The sequence below is a fragment of the Palaemon carinicauda genome, chromosome 10, assembly GCF_036898095.1.
Source record: "Palaemon carinicauda isolate YSFRI2023 chromosome 10, ASM3689809v2, whole genome shotgun sequence".
NCBI lineage: Eukaryota > Metazoa > Arthropoda > Malacostraca > Decapoda > Palaemonidae > Palaemon > Palaemon carinicauda.
This window is the reverse complement of record NC_090734.1, coordinates 127,684,184-127,704,205: the sequence shown is the minus strand read 5'-3', so window position 1 is coordinate 127,704,205 and position 20,022 is coordinate 127,684,184. Positions and strand designations below refer to the sequence as shown.

The following is a 20,022-nucleotide window of genomic DNA, read 5'->3' as shown; positions in this document are numbered from 1 at the left end:
AATTAGGCACGCCACACTCAACAAACTAATACCCCTTGAATTACAACACTCATGCACATCTCCCTTACCCTTATGTAGTGGTACAATACACGCACAAACCCAATCTACTGATACCATTGATAACACAAAACACTTATTTCTGGGTCGATCTATGAACGAGAACAAATGCCCGGTACTGAAAAAACTGTCAAAACAAACTATGGTACTTAACATTGGTAAAGGTGAAGTAGCAACGTCAGTCATGTTGAATTAACGACAATCACTTTCGAAACACACCTAACAAAATAAAAACGACTTAGCGGGCAAGTCCAAAACAGAAGGATGACCTGGAGAGCGCGAGTAGTAGGTGTCGGTAGGGTAGCACAACTGTAGGGCCTGTCACAGCCCTCCCCTTTGATGAAGGGATTATCTAAATGGAAGACAGCCTGTGAATAGTGGTTTACACACGCCCTTGTTAGATATACGACACCAACAAGGAGGGTTGTAACCTCTGCATTCCATGCTTTTATCTTTCTCTAGTATATTTGGAAGATTTATATTAGAAAAGAAGGACTTTTCACCGGGCGTCACAGGTCTCTCCCCAGAAATAGATTTTTCCTTCGTCAAAATACCTTTAAACAATCTCACCCACCATTCAAGTACAGACACACCCCCTTCCTTCAACATCTCAGCTCTCACACCATCCATACCAGATGCTTTTCCTACTCTCGTTTCATCTAGTGCTCTCCTCACTTCCTCTCTTGTAATCTCTCTCTCATTCTCATCTCTCATCACCAGCACCTCAACACCTACAACAGCAATTATATCTGCCTCCCATAATAATAATAATAATAATAATAATAATAATAATAATAATAATAATAATAATAATAATAATAATAATAATCAATAATAATGATAGTAATGATGATATTGATAAAAAACATACACATACAGTATACAGTATACAATGAACCCAGGAGTATAGAATGGGAAGGGGCAAGTTTTGATGCAAGTACCAAGAACGGACAAGGTGATGCTTAGACCTTGCTCACTGCCAATCAACACATGAACCTTTAGCTTCCTGAAGTAATATCGAAATGATCATTACTACGTATTCATACCATAATAAAGGTACTGTACTATATAATAAAGGTTCGGTATGATCCCTACTACCTTTCCAATAGCCTAAGTGCCCCAAGATAATAGAAGAAGAAGAAAATAGAACCACTATACAAAACTTAAGAAGTTAGCCTAGTGTTCCCAGTCTTCTCTGAATTACTCTGAACTAAATGTAAATAACACAAAAAGGTAATGGTGTTGCTAAATTTTAACTTTTGATTACTAATCGAAGAAGTCAACTAACAGCTGACATAACCTCAAAGAAGCAGGAATGTGATAGAACAACATTCGGTAATACTGTATTACATTTAAATCCCAGTGGTTTTGTTGTAACTTATATTATTGTTGGGTAAAACATGTAAAAAATAATAATATCAATTCTTATCAAAACATAATCGGTGCAAATACATAAGAGAAAATAATTGATTTACGGAACAGCACGTATGCTGTTTTCTATCAAATGTACAGTAAACTTCTAATAATTGTATCAACAAGTATGTTGATTAATGAATTAACACTGATAATTCACATACTGGTCTTTGCTGTGCCGTGGCTCGCCTTGCGTGCAATTAAACATTACATCACTGTTCCTCTGTTCTGGCAAGCGGTACATACTGTGCTTTACGCATTTGCCACGTGGGCAAGTATTTTCTGTCACTGTGAAGATAAACAAATGACTTAGAAAAATCTTTACTTACTGTAAGTTAATTACAATAATCATTTTCTCTCTTATTACGTAGTTTTGTTGATAAGAATTGATTTTTATCTGTTTTACCTGAAAAATATAAATTACAACAAAAATGCTGGGAGGGATTCTATTATAATATTACCCATCATTCTTCCATACACATAACAAACTACTGGGGTCTCCAACTGGGCCACATAAAGTGAATCACACCGACTTATGAGTTCCAAATTAGTTATAAGAATTTGATTTATATCATGGAGCAAAATAAGGATGTCTCATTAGACAACATCAATGAGGTGAGTTTGAAAGGCAGGAGGTAAATGGTCATGTCATCAATTAGTTAGTTGCTATCAACCACCATATGGTTACGGTGGTTCCCAGAGGAGGAGGCATTTTGCATGGGGGAAAGAACGAGAAAGTTTCACTTTGGGGCAAATGGCGACACAGCTTCGAGTAGAAGCAATATGAACATCAGGGGAGTTTCATAAAAATAATTGTCATGACTCTCTTAATCAATTAGGTGTCCTGGAATCTTCTGTTAATACAGGGACGACTCTCTCTACATTATGCATGCAATCAGTAAGGAGGAAAACACTGAAAAGTTAAATTTTTGCTCTACAAATATAAAAATGATGCCATTACTGGGTATACAGTATTCATACATCTAAATGCTTAATGATCATACAGGCATTTACATACTAAATTGCAGTGTGCAAGGCTACAAACCTTAAGATAAGTTACGTTTTTGAAAGAGCAAACTGTGCACAGTTCGTCCGATTTGCATTGGCTCTGATACCATCTCCCTTCATTGCCAACAGTCATCTGGTAACCCATACAGTATAACTCTTCAAGAAAGTCGAGTGATGGGAGATTATGATATGTCAAGGGATTATTACTGTCATAATAATAATATTTCTCTGTTTCTTGGTCTCCTCTTATCCCAAGATGTATAATATTTCCGTTACCATCTTTGCATTGGTCTATGTGTGGTGTGACATAGGACAATACTCTCCTGTTCTCTTCAGAAGAGGTGGGTGCAACAATGCTACCCTCAAAATTATGACAAAGAGTAGCAGATTCTGAGAAAAGTCTTGGCTCTGGGAACATAGTCAGAATCCCATCTTTTATCTTGCAGATGTCTGTTAGCGGAATCTGGCTAACCTCTACAGAGCCTTCAAGAGTCCACTGATTTGCAATATCGCTAAAATCTATGATTGGCTTTAAGTTGGAATTCCTGGACTTACAATGTACGTAGTCCAAGGCTTCATTTTTCGAAAGTAAAACATCAAATAGCTGGAAATCAGCAATAAGACCATTAAAACTTTGTGATGTAGCAAATCCACCATTCATATCATCCTGGTCTTGTCCTAATATGAATACTCCACCACTACGTATCTTGTTAGGGACTGTTATGGCTCCACTGTATATCTGGTTGTTCCAGTAAAGAACATACATTTTTTCTTCCATGTCCAGCAGGATACAAAATCGCCACCACTGATGAAGTCCATTAGGAACATGGATTTGGCAGACTAACGCGAAGTCCCACCACATCTCAAACATCATCCCAGAAGGAAAAGGAAATCCTGGAGAGAGAGAGAGAGAGAGAGAGAGAGAGAGAGAGAGAGAGAGAGAGAGAGAGAGAGAGAGAGAGAGAGAGAGAGAGAGAGAGAGAATTAAAATTTGAAATCTCACTGTTAATAGAGCAGGAACTAAATCATTATCAAATGCAATTTAACATTAGAATGCGCCACTGTTTGTGTAAATGTAAAATTCAAAGATTTATGTTGAAAGTAGCATTAAACTTTACTTGAATGTTAGGAATTTAAGACAAATTCTGTAATTTCACAATGAGATCAAAAACAACTATAAACATTCATGAGGTTAGGCTGGACTTGGTTCAAAACATGTGTGCATAAATTTATATTTGTAAAGTCACAGGATTTTTTTTTATCAAATGAGGTTTAAATTATAACTAGGAAGTTGAAGAGATTGGTTATTTTCTAAAAGAAAAAATAAATGGATGAAAGCATATAAGGCAAAAGAACTAAAAACCCATTGTGCACTTTACATAGTAATACCTCGTCCCACTTTCTCGTCAGAAAATTTGTTGAGTGGAATATTGAATGTACCTCTAGCATAAATAAAATATAATAATTCTTTGATGATCTTATTTTCCTAATTAATAGGCCATTTTATACCTCACAATAACAATTACCTGACTAGGACTGATTTACATAATTACTGACAGGTGAGAGACGTGTAAAAGACTGAAGGATGTTTGGTGTTGAAATAAACAGACTACTATATCCCAAAAAGTAAGCCCTCCAATTTGTGAAGCATATTATCAGTAGTACATTAGGCTTGGTTGACTTTATCAATGCTGTATTTTGTTTTATAAATTTTTGCAAGAATAACAAAAAATTAAATCATACAGAAATACTTACACAGTATACACTACCCGCTACTGTTGATGCTACCCTAACCCAACTACATCAAGGTCTGAGCCAAGTCGATTCCCATTTAAATAAATAACACAGGATTCCAAAAGAAAATTACCCATATAAATTTCATTGAAATTGCTTTCAACGGCGTAACTGACGATAGAATCGTAGCTTTTTCTCGCTCTCAAGGTCTTCAGGTACATACATATAGTCATGGATGTCAGCTCGGGGAACTCTCCTTTCCATCGTGCCAAAGAAAGATTTGATGGTATCTGGTCCGCCTGGAATGTTACGGTGGTGACTGCATGGGAAAAAATAAGACTTAGTTAATGGGAAATCCAAAGATTAATGGAAATAAATATGCCAATATCAAAAGCATACAGAGATAAGAGTTTCCTAATTGATAAACTAAAATGTGTTCACGCTCAATCATTGACGATAGCCATTTTATACTCTCTGTCTAAAAACTCACGAGAGACTTGGTGATAAAAAGATTGATAACACTCACATTTAAGGCATACAAGGCAACCTGATACAAACTAAAAGTACCGGTAATTATACTGATTGATTAATCTATTCAAGGTTCCTTGGCTTAGTGAAATCTAATTTCAAGGAAATGTATTCATAAGCTTTGTGGAACATGCAGGTAAAAGTTTATTAATTGCAAAAATTGGGCAAAAAGATGGGGGGGGGGGGGGGCGAAGTAGACTTGTCCAAGTTTATGCAAATTTCAATTATCTTTAGTATATTTATTTATAAGCCAAGAAAAGTAGTTAAGACAAATATTCTTAGAATACAATTAAATCCTTTACCTTTGTGGAAGGATCAAACAACACCGAGCAATAAAGTACAAGTAATAAAAAATTAACTAACATAATCTATAGTATGAACTGTATCTGCCAGTACAAGAACCAACATATAACCCCAAGACTCTAAAAGAAAACAGCCATTGAAGACCATTAACAGGTACAGTTAGAAGTAAAGAATTCTATGTTAATATCTAGAAGTTGTCCGATTGTAATATTTATTTTCACTAGATTTTAGCTTAAAGCATAAGTTTGTGCTTTGCCTCCGATTTGCCAGCTTCCCCAATTCTGCAATCTTCTTCGGGAATGATGTGGTGATCCAATGTTATAGGTGACTTCCCTTTCATTTCCCTTTTGTGACCCCAGTACTAATTGGTTTGTACTTTGTGCTGTAGGCCCAGGAATAGATTGTTGATCCGTTGGATGTCGAAACACAACAGGAAGTTTCATGTCAGCCAAGACAGGAGAGAATTGGCACAATATGTACATACTGTATTTATCATTTCCTTTCAGAGTTGCAATCTCTTCTGGGTGTTTAAAATACATGTAAAGTGAGTGAGCACACACGTGACCGACTGAATACGGTATTGTACTTGTACATATATTATTCAGTATTTGGCTATTGGCATAATTGGGTGAAAAACGATATTGTTAAATAGGCCTACTCATCTCTTTAAGATTTATATGGTTGTATTTGTCAGTGGAATACAACTTCAATAATGAGAGAAAAGAATCATATTGCATTATGATGAAAATACAGCATCGTGTTATAAGTTATGATACATGTTATAACGATTTCAGTTCACAGTGTTAATGTCTTCCAAGGGTATATTTTATATTCAGATGTAAGGTGTTTAGAAGATTGTTGTAGATAAGTAAGACATTTAATGGTAAGTTTATTGAAAAGAAGATTGGTAATATTAGTTTCGTTGGTTCAGGTAAATATTATGTTGGATTTTTATAGTTCTGAATGGAAAATATGTTTTCACTTGTAATATATGTGCTTATTCGATAGCATAATGTTATTGGTATATTATAAGTTTAATAATGTATTAAAACCGTAATTATATTATTGTATGGGTGCATGTAGATAGTGAATAAAGTAAAGTATAAATCGAAGTGTGTTTGATTCTGGTCCATAGTAACCCCGGAGACCCCTACATCATCCTTCTAGTTGCAAAAACAAGGATTACTGTATTCTTTATTAACAAATCTATTTTTAATCAAAATTCATTTTGATTCATCAACTGTAACACCTTGCTATTCAGCTGATAATAAACGAAGCCTTAGTTCATCCTATTACCTGATGGTCATATAATTTTACTATCATTCAGTGTGAGATTTGTAAAAAAAAAAAAAATTAATTTTTCACTATCAAATTATTAATACCAATTAAGCTAAATACACTGACTATAAAAAATAGATTTAAACCAAACATAGAAGTAAACTTCTGACCGGAAAGAAGGTAAGATGGGGGGGGGGGTTACTCAGTGACACAGGTGGTGATTTTAAACTTTCACTTATCTGCTTTCCAAAACTTCTTCTTATTCTCTTCATATGACTGACTCAGTCCCTGACCCCACCTCAGGTCAGCTGCCCTCTTTGCCTCACGTACCTTGCGCTTTACTTCCACCTTTTTCTCTCTATATTTTTCATACTTCTCTATACTATTACTCTGAAGAGAGTAAGGAAGGCCGGCGCAAGAATTGAAGAGACAGTGAAAGATGGAAATGGAAGGTTGTTAAAAGGAGAGGAGGCAAGGAAAAGGTGGGCGGAATATTTTGAAAGTTTGCTGAATGTTGAGGATGATAGGGAGGCAGATATAATTGCTGTTCCAGGTGTTGAGGTGCCAGTGATGGGAGATGAGAATGAGAGAGAGATTACAATAGAGGAAGTGAGGAGAGCACTAGATGAAACGAGAGTAGGAAAAGCATCTGGTATGGATGGTGTGAAAGCTGAGATGTTGAAGGAAGGGGGTGTGACTGTACTTGAATGGTTGGTGAGATTGTTTAATGTGTGTTTTGTGTTGTCAATGGTACCAGTAGATTGGGTCTGTGCATGTATTGTACCACTATATAAGGGTAAGGGAGATGTGCATGAGTGTTGTAATTCAAGAGGTATTAGTTTGTTGAGTGTAGTTGGAAAAGTGTATGGTAGAGTACTGATTAATAGGATTAAGGATAAAACAGAGAATGCAATCTTGGAAGTACAGGGTGGTTTTAGAAGAGGTAGGGGTTGTATGAATCAGATTTTTACAGTTAGGCAGATATGCGAGAAATATTTAGCAAAAGGTAAGGAGGTGTATGTTGCGTTTATGGATCTGGAGAAAGCATATGATAGAGTTGATAGGGAAGCAATGTGGAATGTGATGAGGTTATATGGATTTGGTGGAAGGTTGTTGCAAGCAGTGAAAAGTTTCTACAAAGGTAGTAAAGCATGTGTTAGAATAGGAAATGAAGTGAGCGATTGGTTTCCGGTGAGAGTGGGGCTGAGACAGGGATGTGTGATGTCGCCGTGGTTGTTTAACTTGTATGTTGATGGAGTGGTGAGAGAGGTGAATGCTCGAGTGCTTGGACGAGGATTAAAACTGGTAGGCGAGAATGATCATGAATGGGAGGTAAATCAGTTGTTGTTTGCGGATGATACTGTACTGGTAGCAGACACAGAAGAGAAGCTTGACCGACTAGTGACAGAATTTGGAAGGGTGTGTGAGAGAAGGAAGTTGAGAGTTAATGTGGGTAAGAGTAAGGTTATGAGATGTACGAGAAGGGAAGGTGGTGCAAGGTTGAATGTCATGTTGAATGGAGAGTTACTTGAGGAGGTGGATCAGTTTAAGTACTTGGGGTCTGTTGTTGCAGCAAATGGTGGAGTGGAAGCAGATGTACGTCACAGAGTGAATGAAGGTTGCAAAGTGTTGGGGGCAGTTAAGGGAGTAGTAAAAAATAGAGGGTTGGGCATGAATGTAAAGAGAGTTCTATAAGAGAAAGTGATTGTACCAACTGTGATGTATGGATCGGAGTTGTGGGGAATGAAAGTGATGGAGAGACAGAAATTGAATGTGTTTGAGATGAAGTGTCTGAGGAGTATGGCTGGTGTATCTCGAGTAGATAGGGTTAGGAACGAAGTGGTGAGGGTGAGAACGGGTGTAAGAAATGAGTTAGCGGCTAGAGTGGATATGAATGTGTTGAGGTGGTTTGGCCATGTTGAGAGAATGGAAAATGGCTGTCTGCTAAAGAAGGTGATGAATGCAAGAGTTGATGGGAGAAGTACAAGAGGAAGGCCAAGGTTTGGGTGGATGGATGGTGTGAAGAAAGCTCTGGGTGATAGGAGGATAGATGTGAGAGAGGCAAGAGAGCGTGCTAGAAATAGGAATGAATGGCGAGCGATTGTGACGCAGTTCCGGTAGGCCCTGCTGCTTCCTCCGGTGCCTTAGATGACCGCGGAGGTAGCAGCAGTAGGGGACTCAGCAGTATGAAGCTTCATCTGTGGTGGAAACGTGGGAGGTTGGGCTGTGGCACCATTCAAGATAAAAAGTACTAAAAGATTGCCAATACCAATAAAAAGAACATGAAATATATGAGAAATAATAATATCGAAATATCTGTCAATCCATTTGATCAAAATTGAAGATATGTCATAAAAAGTATGTAAGAACTTGATTACATCAAGTTTTCTTTAATAGCTCCAATTAGCTGATTAGAGAACCCTAGATCAGTCAACCAGTATTCATACTAAGCGCCTTTAGAAGAATATCTTATAATGAACTAGTCTTTTTTTGGGCTCAAGCCATAGCGTCCTGATGGAAGGTTCCTGTTTGGTAGCTTCCTTGGGTATAAGACTACTAAGATATTCCCAGAGAATTTAACCACAGGTTATCACAGAATTCTAACTTCTGGAGCGAGTATCTCAAAGGTTTCCCTTTAAGACATCGTAATACAACAGGGGACACGCATGTCTGAACGTGCCACATAGCTATCTTCACCCCGAACAGAGTTAATGCTTCGGTGTGTAAGGACTGAGAATAGCTGGGAGCCGTTCCACAGCTAATCTCACTCGTGTCTACTACTGATACTCGAGACGTAAACAAACGGACGCCATTGCTCTGATGACGTCACGCCCGTCTTCATCCTTTGTTTAGTAGCTGCCCTACTTAGACGGATTTTCCCTGTGTTATCTTTATCGCTTTGCATCTTCGCTATGTCGTTACCTTCAGCCTCGCCTTCTTCTGGAAAGTTGAGTACAAGGTTCCAGTATTGTTTAATTAAGCTCTGGCCGTAAAGTAAATATTACTTTTCGAAATAATTGATGTTTTGTGGCAGAGCTGTGCCTCTACCGGACCCGCCATTTTATGGCGTCGTTGTTGTTATGCATGTCTTATTTAGTTAGCCACAACAACGTTTCCGGCATTATATACTAATCGAATACATTAGTTTATTTAGTCTTCATAGCTAGGAACTTTTATATCGTGTTTAGACGCTTTTTATCGGTCATCGATTGACCTCATACCAGTCGGCTACTATAGCCCCCAGGCCAGGAGCCTACATACAAGTGTTCATGCATGATTTATTAGTGATCCTAGACTAAGTTATGAAGATAGTGGCATTATTATTTTACAATACTTTTGACAGTGATGCAAATGTTTTCGCCTTCAGGGACCATATAGGGGATAGGCTAGTCAGTGATTCTTTCTAGCCTAACCTAATATTAGGACCCCTATATGCTTCCTTCATCCCCTGCCTTGGCATTCCCTCTATTTAGCCTTGATCCCTTTTCTGAGTAAAGGGATTAATTGTCTAATAGAGTATATATCGCCTCTCTGTCCTCCCTAAAGGAATGAACCCCCTTTAGGGCTGCGTCTGAGAGTGAGGTTAGGCTAGCCTACCTCTATGGCTAGGATAGTCTATGACTTTCCTGCGATAGCGATATGTCTTCTTCCTTGCCTAGTTCAGGACTTTTAGCCCTGTTCTAGGTCGGGTTAGGAAGGTTTCTCTGTTCCATGCTGAAACTGTACTCTTGCACCGTTTTAGCCGATCAGCCTGATCTTAGGTTAGGGAGTGTCCTCCCTTCCCTTAGTGGCCGCTCTGGTACAGAAACCCTTCCTGGGAAGACTTCTCTCTTCTCCCTCCCCACCTATCTCTTGTATAGCCTAGCCTATGATTAGGTTAGTTTATACTCTTCTGTCCCCTGTCCTACAACTCCTCCTTAGGGTGGAAGAGTAGGGCTACCCGAGCTTCCTTGTGCAGTCCACTCTGGTACATATACCTTCATAGTGTCCTATAAGGTTAGTTGCTAGTATAGTTCTGCATATGGGAGTCTCCCCCCCCCTCCTCTTGGGTGTTCCCTAGCCCTCCCTTGGGCTACCTAGCTCCCGGTCCCTAGTGACCCCTGCTCATGGATGTTAGAGCCTGCCTCTATCATGGGTACACCCCCTCAGGGAGGGGGAGGGATGTCTGGAACCCTGACGGTACTTCCTGCATCCCTTCCCCCCTCCCCCTGTCTCTCTATCTATCCGGGTGCCGGTCTCTTGCCGCCTCTACTGTCGGCAATACCTGCCTCCTACTTGGTGACTTCCCTACCCTTGCCGCCAGCCCCCCGTGTACCGAGGGACTGCCGGCTGCCGCCGGCTACTACCGGCGGCTTTCCTACTCCTATCTAATCGTCCGCTTGCCGGTCGATCACCGGAGTGCCGGCATATACTGCCGGCAACCCGATACTGCCTTTACCATCCTTATCCCAGTCACCAACCTGGCATCCTCCGACTGCCGGAGCCGCCGCTTCCTGCCGGCGTGCCGCCGTTGTGCCGGCGGCCGCCATCCTGGTATTTAACTGACTTTTGAAAATTGTCTGTTCTAATGCCAGAATCTATGCTGGAGCGAGCACCGGCATGCCGGCGGCTTGCCGGATGCCCCGGAGGCGTCAAGAATACTTGCACCCCCTTACTGTAACTATCTTAAGACTAGGATAGCCCTATATCGCAAACAGATAAGCTGCTTCTGCTATTAAGATCAGTACCTAGTACTGCTCTATTAGTGATCATGCTGTCTCTTTGCATTCTTCTAATTCCAGCATGCTATGTGCATCTTAGCACGGCTGGTTGCCAGAAGCAGTTACCCTTTAATGAGGCCTTCTGGCTCTTAACTGGGAACCGAATGAATTCGATCCCAATCTTGTCCTTGGTTTTCCATGGAGTTCCAAAATACTGGGAATTCTAGGAAACTATATCCAATGATCTCGGTCATTTGGATTATCCAAGGACCAAGCTTATGGTAACCGGCCGGGCGAGATGCATGGAGCATGTTCTCCTTTACTGTTTTCATTCTCTATGCATCACACCTTCTTTAAGTTAAAATTAATGATTAATATTAACTTAGTTTAAGAGCCATTCTTATGACTCCCCCATACTCATTTTCTCTTTCTTCCACAGGAGGAGCAGATGAAGTGTGACTTCGCCTTCTGCGCTGTGAAACGCCCGCAGTTTTACGGGCATACGGCTTGCAGGACTCACGCCCCTTGTGCAGACAAGAAAGGGGATTTGAAGTTTTGGAATCCACTGGATTGTACGGTCTGCCAGGCCCACCTAGTTGAGGCCTTCCATAACCCTCCCTCAGCGGAGGTTAGAGACATTTCTCGTGAAAAGCTGCGCAAGTGGGTGCGTGGCTTTCAGAAAAATGCTACTGGACCGTACCTGGCCACCGAAGAACTGAGGTCCCTGTTGTTCCCTAAGGCCTCCCCTGACTCAGTGGTACCAAAAGATGCGATCCCCACTGTCCAAATTACGGTGGAACCTGATGTGGTCATGGCTCAGTCCATGCACGAGTGTCGTTTAGATTCCGAGGATGATGAACAGATCTCAGACGTCTCGGAAGACACGGAGAAGACGCTTATGGCTCAAAGAGCCGAAGAGGACGAAGACAAGGTGGAGTACACCGAGTCGGAGCTTGGAGCTGCTCCCTCGTCCATCCCTCCTCCTACTCCTACACCGACGGAAATGTCCATTCCGTCTACCTCCTCGACTCCGGATCCTTCTTCTTCTACCCAAGAACTGATCCGGCTGATTAGAGCCGTCATGGACGACAGGCTGAAGGAGAACCAGGAGTCCATCAGGTCGATGATTGGATCCAGAGAACCGAAGAAGATTTCGGTCAAGGATCTCCCCGCTTGCTCTCATGCCAACCCGTGGAGGTATGCAGAGCATATGGTTATTGCGACCGGCAGGATCTTTGTTAGTGACAAGATCGGCACGGTCCCGTTGGAAGATGTGGAGTTCTTCCCAAGCTTTGAGGCCTACCCGGACTGTTACGTCCGGCTTCGTTCCGAACCTGCCTCGAAGGAGAGACCGAACCTAAAGAAGAGATAGTGTTCGATCTCACAAAGGCCCAGGCTATGCTAGCCTCCGCATTTAAGAGTAGGGGCTTTACCTGCTCTAAGCTTCCGGCTTTGAGCAAGAAGCATCCTACGTATGTTGCACCTGACACTGCGGTTCTTCCTTTCTTGGAAAAGGCCTTAGCTGCATGCCTTAAAGCGGCGGAAGAAGGGAAACCCTGCCCTGCACTGGAGGAGTGCAGACCCTTCTCCATCGTGACTCCCCCTGACGCTCGACACTGGAAAGATGTTCAGCATACTTTCGTCGTGGGAAGGCTCGATCCTGACGTCGCCGGACGTCAGTTTAATGAAGACCTCCCTAAGCTCAACGATCACCTCCTTCGCCGGGAACAAGACACGAAGGAGAGGCTTGCGGCATCTCTTTCTCATCAAGTCCAACTGGAAGTGATGGCCTGTGACACTAGAGTACCAGATCACTACATGGTACTCTCCAAATCCCACTTACTGACAGTAATGAAGGACTTGTACCACTTCATAAAGGCTCGAAGAGCCTGTCGTGAATTCGTGTTTGCCGGTGCCACCGTGAAACACGAACCCCGGAGGCTGATTTCCTCCAACATCTGGGGAAAGCACCTGTTTCCTTCTGACCTTGTCAAGGAAATAACTGACAGAGCCGCCACGGAGAATAGGAACCTTCTCCACAAGTGGGGCATGTCCAGAAAAAGGAAACCCTCTCAGGACGATGGACCTCAGCCTAAGAGGAAACCTCAAAAGCCAAAACCCCAGCAACGTCAGCAACGACGTCAGTTTCCGGGACCCGCTACCTCCCAAGTGGTTGCCCAACCACAACAGACCTTTCAATTGGTCCCCCAACCGGTGTTGTCACAGTCACCGGTCTTCACCCCTGCCTTTGAGCAACCATCCACTACCTTTCATGCCAAAGGTAGAGGCTCGTTCAGGGGTGCAAGCAGAGACGCATCTCGCCGTCCCTCCAGAGGTAGAGGAGGAAAGGGAGCTAGCGGCCGAGGCAACAAGTCCTCGGGACACCAGAAGCAATGAAGTGCTTCCGGTGGGAGGAAGACTCCGCCAATTCCAGGATCGTTGGACCTTCGATCCCTGGGCACACAGCATCATCAAGAACGGTCTAGGCTGGAGTTGGACGCAACCACCCCCAATCTTCCAGCAGTTCTTCCAGCAATCGACCCCCCTTCTGGAAGAATATGTTCTAGACCTCTTGAACAAGAAGGTGATAAGGAAGGTAAAGTCCACCAGGTTCCAAGGGAGACTGTTTTGCATTCCCAAGAAGGACTCAGACAAACTCAGAGTCATTCTGGACTTATCCCCCCTCAACAAGTTCATAGAGAACAACAAATTCAAGATGCTGACGCTTCAACAAATAAGGACCCTTCTGCCTCAAGGTTCCTACACGGTCTCTATAGACCTGGCGGATGCCTATTGGCACATTCCAATGAACCATCACGCTTCCTCCTACCTAGGATTTCGACTCCAAAGGAAAAGCTACGCCTTCCGGGCCATGCCATTCGGCCTCAATGTGGCCCCTCGGATCTTCACAAAACTGGCGGATGCCATAGTACAACAGCTCCGCTTAAGAAACGTCCAGGTGATGGCCTACCTCGACGATTGGCTAGTCTGGGCTCCATCGCCCGAAGAGTGTGCAAAGTCTTGCAACGAAGTTACCCAGTACCTAGAACACCTGGGATTCAAGATCAACGAGAAGAAATCTCGCCTCTCTCCAGCTCAGAAGTTTCAGTGGTTGGGAATCCACTGGAATCTTCAGTCACACCCGCCTTTCCATCCCCCAGAAGAAAAGGAAGGAAATAGCAGGGTCTGTCAAGCGACTACTGAAATCCAAACGCATTTCAAGACGACAGCAGGAACGAGTTCTAGGCTCTCTACAATTCGCCTCAGTGACAAACCCAGTGCTTCGTGCACAGCTAAAGGATGCCGCGGGAGTCTGGAGACGCTCGGCATCCATCGCTCGAAGAGACCTCAAGAGACGGCTTCCAAACAGACTTCGACGCCTCCTAAAGCCGTGGTCGGAAGCAAAGGCCCTGAAAAGGTCCATTCCTCTCCAACACCCTCCTCCATCACTCAACATCCACACGGATGCCTCACTGGAAGGCTGGGGAGGTCACTCCCACCTGAAACAGGCTCAAGGTACCTGGTCTCCACTATTCAAGACGTTCCACATAAACATCTTGGAGGCCATGGCGGTCCTTCTAACTCTGAAGAAGTTATCCCCGCCGCCCTCGATCCACATCCGTCTAACCCTAGACAACTCGGTGGTAGTTCGTTGTCTCAATCGCCAAGGCTCAAGATCGCCCCAGATAAATCAGGTGCTTCTCCCAATCTTCCGTCTGGCGGAGAAGAAGAAGTGGCACCTGTCTGCAGTTCACCTACAAGGATTCCGCAATGTGACAGCGGATGCTCTATCTCGGACAAACCCGATAGAGTCGGAATGGTCTCTAGACGCAAGATCGTTCTCCTTCATCTCTCACCAAGTCCCAGAACTTCAGATAGATCTCTTTGCAACGAGCGACAACAATCAACTTCCTCTGTACGTAGCCCCGTATGAGGACCCCAAAGCAGAAGCGGTGGACGCCATGTCACTGGACTGGAACAGGTGGTCCAAGATATACCTGTTCCCTCCCACCAACCTTCTGTTGAAAGTCCTCTCCAAACTGAGAACCTTCAAAGGGACAGCGGCCCTAGTGGCTCCCAAGTGGCCCCGGAGCAACTGGTACCCCCTGGTCCTGGAGTTGCAGCCCAAGCTGATCCCTCTCCCGGGCCCAGTTCTCTCTCAACAAGTACAGAAGTCGACTGTCTTCGCTTCATCATCGAAAATCAAGGACCTTCATCTCATGATTTTCTCTCCCTTGCCGCAAAGAAGAGGTTTGGGATCTCGAAGAAAAGTCTAGACTTCCTAGAGGAATACAAGACCGAATCCACAAGACGGCAATATGAATCATCCTGGAGGAAATGGGTCTCCTTTGTCAAGGCAAAAAATCCTAAAGAAATCACCATTGATTTCTGTATGTCCTTCTTCATTCACCTTCATGGACAAGGATTAGCAGCCAATACGATTTCAACCTGCAAATCGGCCTTGGCTAGACCAATTCTATATGCTTTCCAAATTGATCTGTCCAACGACATCTTTAACAAATTACCAAAAGCATGTGCTCGCCTACGTCCAGCACCCCCTCCGAAACCGATCTCCTGGTCACTAGACAAGGTACTCCATTTCGCCTCCAACTTAGACAACGATTCATGCCCCCTCAAGGATCTGACTCAGAAAGTTATATTCTTATTTGCTCTCGCTTCGGGAGCTCGAGTCAGCGAAATAGTGGCATTATCAAGAGAAGAGGGACACATCCTGTTTACCGATTCAGGAGAAGTGACCCTCTCCCCTAATCCGACGTTTCTCGCTAAAAACGAATTACCCACCAAAAGATGGGGCCCTTGGAGAATATGCCCCCTGAAGGAGGATGTCTCTCTATGTCCAGTAGAGAGTCTCAAGGTCTATCTTCGCAGAACTTCGAACTTTGGTGGAGGCCAACTCTTCAAAGGAGAAACATCGGGCAGCGACTTGTCACTGAAACAATTAAGAGCGAAAATCACCTACTTCATTCGCAGAGCGGATCCGAACAGTACACCCGCTGGTCATGATCCTAGAAAAGTGGCATCTTCTCTGAACTTCTTTCAGAGCATGGACTTTGAAAGCCTTAAGAACTTTACGGGCTGGAAGTCCTCGCGAGTTTTCTTTAAACATTATGCGAAACAAGTGCACGAAGTCAAACATTTTGTGGTAGCCGCAGGTAGTGTTATGAAACCTGCACCTAACTCTGCGTAGAACAGTGAGTTACTTGGGACTCTAACTCTTCGGGTGCCTATGTTGACCCTCGAGCGATTCATAGTGATGTCTAAAAACACTTAGTGCTTTTATAACTGTTCTTATCCCAGGTGAAATGTCATAGTGTCACACAAGTGCCGCATGCCTTGAGCATGATGTGTTGTTTAAAGACTTGCGTTCCTCGAGAACGAGTACCTACTAATCCTGAAATTCCTTTTCAGATTCAAGAGCAAGCCTTTATTTCTATGTACATTATTATTACTGTAAATGAACTTTACTTTTGCTGTAAATTATTTAATTTCTGCATTGTGAAATAAAATTTCTATTTTATTACTTATGCGTCTCTTTCAGCTCCTACCTACTATGAAATACATACTGTCATAGTTTTATTTATTCCTCCTTTCTTATGGTCATGAAGAATTTAAGATGTCTAATCCTAAATTATATTCACCCTGTCTCAGTAAGGTTCCTACACGAAAACTTACTTCTGATAACCAAGAGATGAACTCTATACACAGTGCCCAACCACCACTGGTCTAATTCAGAATGTTCCTATACAAATATCAAACATTCTGCTTCATCTCTAAGTTCTTCAAGTTCTTCTGTCAGGATGAATAGCCCTTCAATACCACTTTGACGTCGGCATAGCCCATGGGAACTTCCTACCAAAGGGGGGCAGGATACTCCGTTCCTATGGTTCTTTACCTAAGATTACTTTGCTGTTTTGTCAATGCCTAGGCACTTAACACTGGGGGAAAATCTACCACGATACATTGATTCTCTGGTACTCTTCCATCAGGACGCCATGGCTTGAGCCCAAAAAACGGATTTTGAGCGAAGCGAAAAATCTATTTTTGGGTGAGATAGCCATGGCGTCCTGATGGACCCTCCCTACTACTTCGTCCAGTTTTGTTCCCACCCTACACAATTGTATCATGGTGATGGGCAGCAACTGGCTTCAGGATGAAGACGGGCGTGACGTCATCAGAGCAATGGCGTCCGTTTGTTTACGTCTCGAGTATCAGTAGTAGCCACGAGTGAGATTAGCTGTGGAACGGCTCCCAGCTATTCTCAGTCCTTACACACCGAAGCATTAACTCTGTTCGGGGTGAAGATAGCTATGTGGCACGTTCAGACATGCGTGTCCCCTGTTGTATTATGATGTCTTAAAGGGAAACCTTTGAGATACTCGCTCCAGAAGTTAGAATTCTGTGATAACCTGTGGTTAAATTCTCTGGGAATATCTTAGTAGTCTTATACCCAAGGAAGCTACCAAACAGGAACCTTCCATCAGGACGCCATGGCTATCTCACCCAAAAATAGATTTTTCGCTTCGCTCAAAATCCGTTTATTTTCCGATATTCACTAATCAAGCCCGGTAACCATATGATTTTATCAGTTACTGACTTCTACTTTTACAGGAATAAGTTGCATTTTCCTGCGTACAATACACACACATACACACGTTATTTATATATATATATATATATATATATATATATATATATATATATATATATATATATATAACGGATTTTGAGCGAAGCGAAAAATCTATTTTTGGGTGAGATAGCCATGGCGTCCTGATGGAAGGTTCCTTTTTGGTAGCTTCCTTGGGTAAATAACTACTAAGATATTCCCAGAGAATTTAACCACAGGTTATCACAGAATTCTAACTTCTGGAGCGAGTATCCTAAAGGTTTCCCTTTAAGACATTGTATATCAACAGGGGGACGCATGTATTAACGCTGCCACATAGCTATCTACACCCCGAACAGAGTTAATGCTTCGGTGTGTAAGGGCTGAGAATAGCTGGGAGCCGTTCCATAGCTAATCTCATTCGTGGCTACTTCTGGTACTCGAGACGTAAACAAACGGGCGCCATTGCTTAAATGACGTCACGTCCGTCTTTATCCTGAAGCCAGTTGCTTGCCGATCACCATGATACAGCAGAGCAGGGTGGGACCTAAAAACTGGACGAAGTAGCAGGGAGGGTCCATCAGGACGCCATGGCTATCTCACCCAAAAATAGATTTTTCGCTTCGCTCAAAATCCGTTTTTTGGGCTCAAGCCATGGCGTCCTGATGGAAGAATACCAGAGAATCAATGTATCGTGGTAGATTTTCCCCTATTAGTAAGTGCCTAGGCATTGACAAAATAGCATAGTAATCTTGGTAAAAGAACCGTAGGGAAGAATCATCCTGCCCCCCCTTGGCAGTGAAGTTCCCACGGGCCATGCCGACGTCAAAGTGGTATTGAAGGGCTATTCACCCTGATAGAAGAACTTGAAGAACTTGGAGACGAAGCTGAATGTTTGGCATTCGTATAGGAACATTCTGAAAAGCAGACCAGTGGTGGTTGGGCACTGTGTGCTGAGAAGGGTGATTCATCTCCAGGGTATGAAGAGTAAGTATTCGTATTGGAACATTACATAATCAGAGTGAATATAAATTAAGAGTTAGTATCTTAATTTCTCCATAACCATAAGGAAAAAGGGGATAATAAAACTATGACAGGCATGTATTTCATAGTAAGTAGGAGCTGATTGAGACGCACAGGTAATAAAATAGAAATTTTATTTCACAAATGCAGAAATTAAATGAATTGCAGCAATAAGTAAAGTTCATTTACAGTAATTATAATGTACATAGTAATAAAGACTTGCTCTTGAATCTGAAAAGGAATTTCAAGTTTATTAGTAGGCACTCGTTCTCGAGGAACGTAAGTCTTTGATTAGAAACACATCATGCTCAGGGCATGCGGCACTTGTGTGACAACTATGACATTTCACCTGGGATAAGAACAGTTATAAAAGCACTAAGTGTTTTCAACATCACTATGTATCGCTCGAGGGTCAACATAGGCACCCGAAGAGTTAGAGTCCCAAGTAACTCACTGTTCTATGCAGAGTTAGGTGCAGGTTTCATAACACTACCTGCGGCTACCACAAAATGTTTGACTTCGTGCACTTGTTTCGCATAATGTTTAAAGAAAACGCGCGAGGACTTCCAGCCTGTGAAGTTTTTAAGGCTTTCAAAGTCCATACTCTGAAAGAAATTCAGAGATGATGCAACTTTCCTAGGATCATGACCGGCGGGTGTACTGTCAGGATCCGCTCTGCGAATGAAGTAGGTGATTTTCGCTCTTAATTGTTTCAGTGACAGGTCGCTGCCTGATGTTTCTCCTTTGAAGAGTTGGCCTCCACCAAAGTTCGAAGTTCTGCGAAGATAGACCTTAAGGCTCTCTACTGGGCATAAAGAGACATCTTCCTTCAGGGGGCATATTCTCCAGGGGCCCCATCTTTTGGTGGGTAATTCATTTTTGGCGAGAAACGTCGGATCAGGGAAGAGGGTAACGTCTCCTGTATCGGTAAACAGGATGTGCCCTTCCTCTCTTGATAATGCCACTATTTCGCTGACTCGGGCTCCCGAAGCAAGAGCAAAGAGAAATATAACTTTCTGAGTCAGATCCTTGAGAGGGCATGAATCATTATCCAAGTTGGAGGCGAAATGGAGCACCTTGTCTAATGACCAGGAGATCGGTTTCGGTGGGGGTGCTGGACGTAGGCGAGCACATGCTTTCGGTAGTTTATTGAAGATGTCGCTGGACAGATCAATTTGGAAGGCATACAGAATTGGTCTGGTCAAGGCCGATTTGCAGGTTGAAATCGTATTGGCTGCTAATCCCTGTCCATGAAGGTGAATAAAGAAGGACATGCAGAAATCAATTGTGATTTCCTTAGGATTTTTTGTCTTGACGAAGGAGACCCATTTCCTCCAGGATGATTCGTAT

At 42.8% G+C, this 20,022-nt stretch overlaps 2 protein-coding genes across 3 annotated transcripts in view; one reads left to right on the top strand and one right to left on the bottom strand.

The window, feature by feature from the left end:
* Window positions 1–5,365, bottom strand: part of LOC137648734 (acetylcholine-gated ion channel acc-4-like) — a 70,642-nt gene extending 65,277 nt beyond the window's left edge. Inside the window, exons 1-3 of one of the 2 annotated variants that reach the window (XM_068381801.1) lie at window positions 5,195–5,365; window positions 4,346–4,531; window positions 2,516–3,372 (exon numbers count right to left, since the gene is read on the bottom strand). In XM_068381801.1, the coding sequence (XP_068237902.1) occupies window positions 2,516–3,372; window positions 4,346–4,445 (957 nt within the window). In that variant the 5' untranslated portion in view covers window positions 4,446–4,531; window positions 5,195–5,365. The remainder of the gene's footprint in view (window positions 1–2,515; window positions 3,373–4,345; window positions 4,532–5,194) is intronic. The other variant, XM_068381802.1, reaches the window with a different exon arrangement.
* LOC137648736 (protein abrupt-like) overlaps window positions 1–20,022 on the top strand; it is a 322,135-nt gene that overhangs the window by 186,824 nt on the left and 115,289 nt on the right. The window lies entirely within an intron of this gene.